This window comes from Pantherophis guttatus, chromosome 2 (assembly GCF_059756535.1).
Source record: "Pantherophis guttatus breed Tessera chromosome 2, ASM5975653v1, whole genome shotgun sequence".
NCBI lineage: Eukaryota > Metazoa > Chordata > Lepidosauria > Squamata > Colubridae > Pantherophis > Pantherophis guttatus.
In genome coordinates this window covers 205488286-205499560 of record NC_142064.1, presented here as the reverse complement: position 1 = coordinate 205499560, position 11275 = coordinate 205488286, and the positions used below count along the sequence as shown (strand labels likewise).

At 46.0% G+C, this 11275-nt stretch overlaps 1 protein-coding gene across 1 annotated transcript; it reads left to right on the top strand.

Annotated features, from left to right (window-relative positions):
• The first annotated feature begins 766 nt into the window (after window positions 1-766).
• On the top strand, window positions 767-11109 carry PRR7 (proline rich 7, synaptic). The gene is made up of 3 exons (XM_034442157.3): window positions 767-1649; window positions 8775-9793; window positions 10374-11109. The coding sequence occupies exons 2-3, from the start codon at window positions 9460-9462 to the stop codon at window positions 10760-10762; spliced, it is 723 nt and encodes a 240-aa protein (XP_034298048.2). The 5' UTR covers window positions 767-1649; window positions 8775-9459; the 3' UTR covers window positions 10763-11109.
• Window positions 11110-11275: the final 166 nt, after the last annotated feature.

Genomic DNA, 11275 nt, shown 5'->3' with positions numbered 1-11275 from the left:
TAAAGACTGCCCTTCCATGTTCAGAGAGGCTCCATGGCTAAAGCCATTCCGTCTCTGATAGGCAACTTTTGCACTGGGATTCACTGAAAGGAAAACTGGTAAAGGGAGGGAGTGCATAATATGGCTCTTTTAGTGGCTGGGGCTGATCTTAACACTATTTTAAGGAGACAAAGACCACCACACCTTTCATGGTTGTTAAGGGAATACCTGCTTCAGATAGCACAAAGGTAGTTGCTGAAGGCTTTTCAAATTACAAAGCAGCAAATGGAATCATAAATGTGCCATGTGCCCATAAGAGAGTTTCAGCCAACCTCCTCCTTGCATCTTCCTTTTCTTGTGGAAAATAATCTCTGTCCTGGTCAGTGTTGTGTGGTCACTAATCAGACCTGGACTTTATTAAACAGTTTGGGCAAGTGGGTGTGTAGGTGGCTTTTTCTGTTGCCTGGTTGTGTTTTAGCACAGGTTAAGAGATTCCGGTGCATGGAGGGGGCTGTCTTGGTTTCCTTAAAGGATCGCAATAGATAACAACTACTGCAGGAACGTTTTCCTCCATCTGAGGCTCTCAGAGTTCACGATCATCAGCCTATGCCTGGCATGCTCATCCGGAGACCATGCCCGTTCAGGTGACAGGGCTTCCCCACAGCTCCAGCGCTCCCCCCCACCCCCATCCAGCTTTCGTCTATTTAGCGACACAAGATTCTAGGAATAGCTCTCATTCTGCGTCTATGTGTAGGGTGGCAGAGCTGGGAGGGGGGGGGGCGGAGAGTGGGGAGGGAGAAGGCGGCTATGAATCAAGACCTCCATTCCAGGCACTATTCTTGGCTCGGGAAACGGGGAGGGAAAGCAAGCACGGATTTCTCTGTGGGGGCTGAAATCGAGCCTCGTGGATTATCGTCGGAAGCCTTTCCCGCTGTGGCGCTCCCCCACCCTTTCCCCGCTGCCCTGGCGTGCTACCCGGTGTCAAGGGAGGCCGCATTCGTGACGTTGACTAAACGAGAGGCCCGCCCGGATCGGGGGGGGGGAGGGGGGCAAAGAAACGATCCTAAGGGGAGCCAAGCGAATATCGGCCGGAAACTCCGATCAGGAGCCTCCCGGGATCGTCCCCCGGGATCGCGCCGTGGCGGCGAGGGCTGGTGTGTGTGGGGTGGCTGCCAGCTGGATCGCTCGGTTCGCCGCCTCGCCCGCCGCTCTCTACCAAAGGTGGTGTTGGTGGGGGCCGCGGGATCTCTCCCAGGAAAGCCCCGCGAGCCCCCCGAACTGGGCAGGAATTGACTGGAAACTGGCGGCGGCGGCGGCGGCCGAGGGTGGAGCCAGTGGGCGGGGCTGGCAGGGAGCGAGCTAAGCAGGAGCCAGAGAAAGAAAGAAAGAGAGACGCGTGAGCGCTCGCAGCGCAGAGGACAAAGAGAGAGAGCCCGGCACCGCCCGCGTGGAGGCTGCGGCGGCCGGCCGGCCATGGGCAAGGCGAGAGCGGGACAGCGGACCGGCCCCCCGAGCTGCCTCATCTCTTGCTAGGTTGCGCGCCCGCCGCGCTGGACTGAAGGCTGGGGGTGGGTGGGTGGCGGGCGGGCGGCAGGGAGAGGGATGGCTCTGCCGCCGTCCAGATATGGGGCTCCTGCGAGCGATCCCTGATTTCGGCGCTGGAAGAAACGGTGAGGAGGAGAACGACCTTACTCGTACCGGTGGGGGAGGGGGTTTATGCCACCTCCTAGGGCTCTGCGCCCCTGCTCCCTCCTCTGCCCCCCCCCGAACCCTTTTCCAAAGCTGCCCTCCGCTCTCCACGTGCTTAAGGTGCCCCTTAACGTGTCAGCCAGCCGTTCGGAGCTTTTTTCCTGCCGCCGCCGCCGCCACTACCACCCCCGAGCCAGGCGAGCCGGACCATCTTCTGGGATTGGAGATTCGTCGCCTCCTGGTGGTTTGGGCACCTGGGAGTTTGGCGCAGCCTGGAAACGTGGCATCCCTTTCCCGTGGCTGGCAATGGACTTGGCCAGGTGGCGATTGGCAATATATGGGGGAGGAACTCAACGGGGTGGTGAGGTGGGGGTGTGGGGGGGGGGAGGCAGCAGAGAGAAGCTTGGCGCGTTCTCGTTTGCTTGCGGGAGCGCGCGCTTCGGCTTCTGCGTTTCGTGTGTGTGGTTTGTGTGTGCGGGGAGAGGGGGGAGTACGCGCAAATGTGGCTTCTTCGGGGCGCAAGAAGTCTAGGATCGGGGAGTCTCGGGCAGCTAAGAAGGTGGGGGGGAGAGAGAAAAACGACTGTAAAGCGTGGGTGACACCAGCACAACAGTAGACTGAACCACTATTCGAAGAGCTGGTCTCTATGCATCAGGGATCCAGGAGGGTTGGTGGAAATGCAGGTGGGAGGTGGAGGGGGGGGTCTCCTTACGTCCAGTTGCCTTCTCTGAATGGAGGCCAAGAGGTTTTCCTAGCTGTATCTTCTCCAGCCTTGATTGTCCAAATGCTGTGTTTGGGAGAGTTCAAAGTTAGTAGCAAAAAATGATGGGGGATGGGGGAGGAGAATTCCCATTGTATCCCTTTTTTAGTAGGAGAGATTAACCACATTCAGGGGCCTGGCCTTTCTCAACCTGCTTGCTTCTTTCTCCAAGACCCATTTCTGTATACAGTATGGATCTTTAATTCCTCTGAATAGCATGTAATCTTTTTGGCTCAACCTGCCATTCCAGGTGTAGTTTTTGTTACGAGCCATTTGTTCTGGGCTGGCTCCAGGTGGATGGAAAGCAATGAAAGAGAAAAACCTTTAACCTCCAGGGCTGTTCTACTACATAATTGAGGGAGCAGATACAGGAATGAGGTTCGGCTCCTTTCCTTTGAGGCAGCAAGTGCTCCCAGAGAATCCTTTTAAGGAGCTGGTTCTGAGCTTCCCTGACTTCTCGTGCAGCGTGACTTAGTTCTTAAATCAATCCTGCACATGATGCCTACATGGTTGTCTCCTTGAAGCCACCTGGAACTAAGCCTGACTTGAAGGAGACTTTAATGTATATGTATGCGTTAGTGGCAAGGTTGAAAAACAGCATCTTTCTGCTGAGTTTATACCTTGAGTCTGAATCCTTGCCAAATCCAAGGCAAGGATTTCACCACCATTGCAGGTCTAGAAGAGATCATTTAGATTATTCTCTCTTAGTCTCTGAGATAAGAGTGAGGGGTGGTTAGTTCCCATTCTGTTCTGTCTAGACGTCCACAAATCTATCCTTTACTCCCCTACTCCCAAATCCAAGAAAACATCTCATTTCCTTGCCAGTACACAAGGATGGTTAGAATGACAGGCTTGGATGAACAAAGCTAATGCGTGAGAATAAACCACAAGAAGAATCTGGAGCAGGGATTGAGGATTCAAGATAACTGCATTAAGGCAGCCCAGAAATGAGCTGTAAGGCACTTTATCTCCAAAACCAGCATTCAGTCTGACCTTATGTCAGAAGCTAAAGAGCCAAGCGGGCACTCGATTTGGGCCTCACAAAGGGGAAGAAAGGAAGTTCCCTTATCAAGAGCCACCAGAAGTTCCAGCTGTAGGTCAGAGGCCTCTGTTCTGGCTGGATTGATGGGGGGGGGGTCTTATCTCTCACTAAGCCGTCTGTGCTTTGAGGCATAGCTATTCAGGTAGGCCAGTCTTTTGATGCATTGCTTTTAACTCCCCCACCAGCCACAGCCATTTTCTATTGCTTCCCATTGATACCAGCCTTCCATTAGGCCAGATTCATGCTGAGGAAGAATCAGTGCCAAAATGTTGCTGAAGCATTGACATTTATGGTCATGATTTGGTGCTGGAATCTGCAGCGCCCAGTACAGGCATCCCCTTTATTTGGGAGTGGGTACAAGGAGAGGTACTGAATTCTTAGTTTTGCACAATTCCTGTTAGAACAGTCTCTTTTTCTCATACAACACAGAACATTCATAACAGACTGGTTTTTTAAAAAAAACATATGCATGAAGAATTAAAGTGCACATAATATGTATTACTGTATCTAAAGATCAGTTAAATTTAGCTCTTCTAGCCTTTTCCTTTGCCAACAATTTCTGCTACTTTCCTGAACTCCCAAATTCAGTAGAATATAAAAGTAACTGCTGGCATTGTTTTGGGAAAGCTTTCATGCTCATGACATCACACACAACTGCCTTATTATGCACCCATAGAATTATCAGCCCATAATCCTGGGTCCACTAAAAATTCACCAAATATTTTACCCTATAATGACAATGTTTTATGGCATCTTTAATAGCAATTTTTATGTGGAAGATACTACAAAGGCCAATTAAATCAATGCCCCCCTGAGTGCAAGATCTATTGGACACATGGCCCTTCAGCATGTATTTCAAAATCTTCCATGAAGGAGATTTCATGTGGCAGCCTGTTCCACTGACTGACAGTTCATACACAATTCTTCCTGATGGCTAGCCTGATATGGCTCCCAGTAGTTTTAACCCATTGGTTCTGTCCTCTGGAGCATTAGACAATAAGTGCAGTCTTTCAACTATGTAACATTCTTCAGGTAGTTGTGTATTGTTGTCATACCTCCTCACACTTGTCTCTTCTTCTATAGGCTAAACATACCCCATTAATTTAATGGTTCCCCATTGGGCTTTGTTTTCAGACCTCTGGCCTTCTCTGGACTTGTTCCAATTTGTCATTGTACTTTTTCAGTTATGATGCCTATGATAAAATTATGATGTCACACAATATTTTCTCCCCTATCTGTGTCTGTATATTTTATCTTGGTCTAGTCTATTTTAATTGGGATTGTCCCATCCTAATATACTAGAGGAGAATATTCAGAACAATCTTATACTATAAGGTCTTTAGCTTTTTGTAAGAATAGAATATGGTCACAGAAAGAAGTTTTTTTCTGATATTAACATCTTGTCTTTGTTTCAGTTCTTGACATTCTGTACTTTGGATGTGATTGAAACTTTATACTTTTCCCCCAAACCGTGGTAACCAGAGCAATATGCCAAACCAAGATTGACATAAGATAAAAGCAAAGAGTGAGGCTTATTTCAACAATTCAGAGTTTTTGACAAAGAAAATCAAAATTTTCAATTTGCTGCATATCTGCTGTATAAAACAGGAATGTTTGTCCATCTGTTCTCTACTTATCTATCCAATTTTATTTGCTATCTTGACTAGATAAATGTTATTGGGTAGTAACATTTGCTGAAGACAAGTAAAATCATAATTCACCCTGGTTCAGATGGAAGTTTAATACTTTGCTCCAGTGTATTATAAAAATGAAAATAACATGTTGAAAAGAATCGCTGGAGAATCAAAAGTTAGCAGAATATAGAATTCCAAACAATACAAGATACTGTTTAAGTCCAGGAAATGTTGGCATTTAAGAATTCACTGGGAAAGAAGCTGTTCTGTGATCTGCTTAAAATGTAAAAACATTGTCTGTTGGTAGGGAATTCTAGAAGATGCTATCCCAATACATTTGGAGAGGTCCGAATTAGTAAAGCTTTTCTTAAATAGTATCGCTCATCACAAACTGTACTTTAATTTTAAATGTAACAATTTCTGCAATCTTGATTGATCAATTTAAAATTGTCTTTGTCAGCCATGGGGAGATTAGCAAAAATGAAGTACGGTAGACATATACAAGCCTGAAACCAGTTCGCATTTTCTATTTTATGGATTAGTTTGGGTCCTGAAGATTTGGGGATACAGTAGTTTAACCTCAGATAATAAAGATTGGGGTAAGGGAATAGTTCTCTTTTGATATGATTGATCTTCTTAATGCTTCCACTGTGTAACTGTGATTAACGAGGCAAAAGAAGCTAGATTTTTATTTTATTTTGTATATTTTTTGCAATATGCCTCCCAAGGACGCATTGGTAGGCACAGATGCAACCTTGCATTCAGTTTTGCTTATGGATCTTCTATAATCTATAGTCATCCTTTTGACTTTTGTAGATACAAAAATTTGGATGAATTGGCATTCAGAATCTTTCTGGGTTTTTATAGCTTATCAACACATAGAAAACCTACTAGGGTCTATTTTTAGGTTTCGTATTTGGATTATCTCAAATAGGGAAGCTATGGCCTAAAGATTGTATGAGATCTTGGATTAACTTGCCCAATTGTGGATCTTTGGGCACTTTTCAGATATTATCCTTCTGTCTAGTTCCAAGGCCTTGGAGTCAGAACTTCACTTACATTTGTTTCTAACCCCGCCCACAAATGGACTGTGGACTACAGCAGAGGTAGAGCTGATTTTAACATGAAAGAGGTTTCCACACAGGTAGAATTTCTGCAAAGGCTTTAATTAATTTTTGTAATTGAAGTTGATTAAAGGTATTATTAATTTTTGATTGGCTTAGGTTTTATTAAGCTGTCCAAAGCTATTATATGAACAGCTCTCACATAAGGACCTTTTCAAAATCTATGCACTTAATTGTGCTATTGGTTTGTATTATTAAGCCATGTGATACAGTGTTCAGATCAGATAATCACCTAATTCTGTAGAAAATATAGTGCCCATACAAGATGTTGAAAGGCATTCTGTCACTTGTAGTATTAATACATCTAGAGGGTGCCAGTTAGGAAAACAATGAAGGAGTGTGTGCCTGAGGGATTGTAAAACTAAAATCATAGAGTTGAAAGGGTCCATTTGGATCATAAAGTCCAACCCTTTGCTCAGTGCAAGAGTCCCAATTAAAGTAAGGTTACTGCTTAACCTCTTTTTGAAAGATCCCTTGGTAACTGGTTTCACTATTGGAACTGTTCTTACTGCTTGGACGTTTTCCCTAACATTGCATGGGAATATGTCTTCTTGTATCTTAATCCTTTATGCCAAATACTGCACTCTGGAGCAATAATGAATGGATTCTGAACCTCTGTGTGATGTTCTTTCAGACATTTGAAGATTGCTACCGTAACCCATCTCCCACCTTCTCCTCTCAGTTCCTTCCGTCTCATCATAGGCCATCATTTCTGCTCCCTTTTTCATCTTTATTGCCTTTTCTATTAAACCTGTTCTACTTTGTCTGAATCCTTTTTAAAACGTGATGCCCCGAATATGAGATATTTATTACTTGAGATGGGATTTGATAAATGCAGGATAAAGTGGAATTATTACTTCTTAAAATATGGAAACTATACATCTGTTTTTGCAGCCTAAAACTTCATTTGCCTTTTGTTGTACCTCCTTAAGAATACTGAATCTTACTCAGTCAATTATTACTCTAAAGTATTTTTCACAGGGACTATTGCCATGTTAGGAATTACCCATTCTACACCCATGTGTTTGATTCCTACTTCCTAAGTGGTAACTTTTCATTTTCTTCATTAAATTCCATTCTTTGACATTCCAGCCTATTTGACTTTCTCTAACCTATAGTATAAAGATTCTAGGATTTTTGTTTTCCCTTCTAATTTAATTCTTTGCAAATTTAATAAGCATTTCCTTTACCTCATCCAAGTATTGAAGAAAAATGTTGAAGAGATTAACCCTTGTGGCACTCCACTTGATACTTTCCTCCTGTTGATGCAAAACTGTTAATGAGCATCCTTTGAGTATGATTTACAGGACACCTATGTGTTCACTTAATTGTCATACCATTCATCCCACACTAGACCAGTCCTAGAGTAGCACTCTTTTCATGAGATCATGAAAAGCCAGTAGTTGTCTCTTGAACAAGTGCTAGAGAAAATGTTCAATTTGTACTTCAGATGTGCTCCTGAAAATATGGGCTGAGAATGTCTTTTTCCAAAATATTCTTTAAAATATGTATATTTGGCTAGAAGTTCTTAGCAGCTTAGTTCTGAGCAACTCAGGACAAGAAGGAAAAGAACATGAGCTGAATGGCAATTGTGGGGGTTCTTCCTGATGAAAGTGTCCAAATCCTCTTTAACACCTTTGTTACCAAGCCACAAATAGCACTAATATTCCCACTTGGGTGTAGGAATAGTACACTGAATAAATCTTGGCAATTTAGGCTTACATAGCATGTGGCAGCCAGGCTTTGAGGGTGAAGCTGTGAAGTGTGTGGGTAGAAGGTTGTTGGTGAGCAGAGGAGCTGGCTGCCAATGCCATCAGGAGTGGTGAGGCAGCATTTTGGTGCTCAAGCTTTGCCCATAGAAGTGTAGATTGTTTCATAATTTTCTGAAGCCTCTTTTCTCAACCTGGGTCCTTGCATGCCAGAGAGTTTAGCTCACATTTTCCCCTGATACTCATCATCTTGGTGGAATTAGTTATAGTAGTGGGACCCAGGTTGAGGACCACAAGCTATCCAAGACTCTTGTGTGAACACAGATGATGATGGGTATACAGCGGTAGCATAGAATTTGGGTTGTGGATTTGAGCAAGACTGACTTAACTTCTAGGGCTGCTTTAGGTGAGGAAGACAGTGACTGAAGTGTCAGTCAATTAGATAAGTGCCTCTATCTAATTGAGCAAGAAGCTTTCCATTCATCCCTGTATCTGCTTGAAAATGCAGAAAGCATGCTAAGACATGGTTTTAACTTATCCTTTGAATAAGCTGCAGAGGTTAGGTTCACACAATGCTCTACAGTATGTTGTAAATGATATGCAGCAGATAAATCCACACACTACAATAATCCAGAATCAAGTGAACCACATACAGTAACTGCATAATGTGGTCCCTGCTGTAATATATTCTTGTTTTGGGAAAGAGGGTGCCTGCGAACTGTGAACTGTGAACTGAATTGCTCACTAGGAAAGTGGTAGCAAATCTAATAGAGCCTCTGCAAATGTAAAACTTGCATATCTCTCTTACACTGACCAGCATTATCTGTTTGTTTGCAGAGAAAGCGTTCCCATCAGCACCGCCATCGGTTCCCCAAAGCCCTAACCTAGCAATGGGAAGAAGTTGGGCTGGGTGCTGGTGTTACTGGTCGTGCCAACCCAAGTATCCAAGAACTTGGGCAGTTGAAGAAAAGAGCAAAGGTCGTGTCTATGAACTTTCCCAGCATTCTCCTTTCCTCCATCGGGCTCCTATAGGGACAAGAACTCCTTCTTCTTCTTCTTCTTCTTCCTCTTCTTCTTCCTCTTCCTCTTCTTCTTCTTCCTCTTCTTCTTCTTCTTCTTCTTCGTGAAAGGCTCAAGAGTTGGTCTTCACATCTGGTGAACCATTTCCATGGCCACAACTGCCAAGGGCTTACAGAAGACTGTGTGACTGAAAGACTGGCAGCACTCAGACGTCGGCTCCCGCCAGCACTGCCCCAGACTGAAGTAGCACCAACGGAAGCATCTGTTCCATAGTGCAGGCCAGGGAGACTGAGAGACACTTATGGCCCCATCGGCATGAATAGGTTGCAAGGAAGGCAGAGACAATTTCACCTGCAGAAGTAAGCCTTTCCTTGCCTCTTTGCAGAAGAGACCTGAGAAAGTGGGATCTTTCTTTCTCTCCAAGCTGGATCTAAGAAGGACTTTAAATTCAGAGCCTGTCAAGAGAAGCCTCTGAGGCCCTGCCCTAATTCCCAGTGTAAAGATGGTGATGTCCCACGGCACCTACACCTTCCTCACCTGCTTCGCCGGCTTTTGGCTTATCTGGGGGCTCATTGTGTTGCTATGTTGCTTCTGCAGCTATCTGCGACGACGTATGAAACGGCGACAGGAGGAGCGGCTGCGGGAACAGCACCTGCGCACTTTGGAAATGGAGCCCTTGCATTATGAGGGCTATGGGGGCCCTGCTTATGGGGGCCCCACCTATGGGGGAGGTTACATCAGAAGCCCACCAGGCATTCCCGTGCCCCACCGACTCCGCATTGAGCCCCACCACCCTCACCACCTCCCACCCCCAAGGCCCTGGAGCTGTAGGCATGGTAAGAGCCAGAAGATGCCCTTGTGATGACTTGTGCTTGCTTCCTAAGGGGTGAAAAAAGAGGGTAGCCATGCCAGATTCAGAGGGAGGCCAGGAAGAGCTGACACTGACTTGAAGGCATGTAATCCATCAGTTGGTGCAAATATGGGTTTTATGCTGCTGGCTTAAAAGCCCTAAATTAGCCATGCTTGTCTTTTGTAGTTGATAGATGTAAGACTTCAAAGAGTTAGTCTTCCATAGTCCACCTAATTTCGATTCCTTTCTTGTGGAATGGGAGGGACTCTCGGATAGTTCAAAGGGTTAAATCAGTCTCATGATGCCCCATGTGTGAAGATGCTTCTTGAAGAGGAAAGGTGGATAGGAAGTTCCTAATCCCTTCAGCGCCTCAGATGTTAGAGGATCTTGCTATAAGAAAGTTGAAGGAAGGAGGGGAATCTTCCTCCTGCCACTGTTCCTACTTCATCCAGTATTGCTATATAGAGAGCTTATGACTTGGAATCTCAGTCAGTGGGCATGGTGGTAATGTTGTTACCAATGCAACTGTTGCTTCCACTCAATGGCTGTGATCATTTTGCTTGCAGAGCCAGACCCATCTAAGCCTCCATGCTACGAGGAAGCAGTGCTGATGGCTGAGCCACCACCACCATACAGTGAAGTCCTGACAGACACACGTGGCTTATACCGCAAGATCAACGCTCCCTTCCTGAGCCACGAGCAGCCTGAGAAGCAGGAGCAGCCTCCCAGCTATAAGCCCCTTTTCCTGGATCGGGGCTACGGCTCAGCCCTCCACCTGCCAAGCTCAGCCGGGCAGGGCCCCACCTGCACCAACCTCTACTTGGAGTCGGAGCACTCACAACGTATCTTCCCAAGCTGGACAGACTCTGAACTCAGCACCAGAGACAGCTACGAGCCCGGGCCCTGGCATCTGCCCGTCTCAATGCCTTTATTTGGCAGGACTACGGCAGTGTAGCGTGCCATACTGCGACCTACGTGGGACTCTGGTTGCTGCATGGATCTGAGCAGCCTGTTCCCTTGGTCTGTGGGAGCCACCACGTCCCGTAGCCCAAGCCTTCCAGACATGTCTGGGCCACAGTCTTCACAGCGCAAAGATCCCTGTTGCAACTGACCTCTTTGGCCAGGGCGAGATTGGGGCTGGTCTCCCCGTCTCCCCCACTTCCCTTTCTCTGGGCCCACTACTGGCTCTGTTGGTGCTGACTGTAAGGGGGGCCTCTGGCTTGGCCTAAACTTTGTTAAAACAATCTTTTGTTTGTTACATTTTGACAACAATAAAGTTTGTGGAACCTGATTTATTACAAACCTGGTACTGGCTGCTTGAGTCTGTGCACAAGAAAGGCGGATGTGGTTTCCCTTTAAAGCAATCCACATGTACCATGGTACAAAGTGAAGCAAGCCCTGGCCTCCCACCCAAAAGACCCAGCAGCTTTCCCTCCTCTCTATTCAGTGGTACAGCCTGTTCCGGGAC

Coding starts and splice junctions, on each gene's coding strand:
- PRR7 (XM_034442157.3), top strand. CDS start 9,460: ATGGTGATGTCCCACGGCACCTACACCTTCCTCACCTGCTTCGCCGGC. Junction 9,794..10,373: donor GCCCTGGAGCTGTAGGCATG/GTAAGAGCCAGA, acceptor TTTTGCTTGCAG/AGCCAGACCCATCTAAGCCT.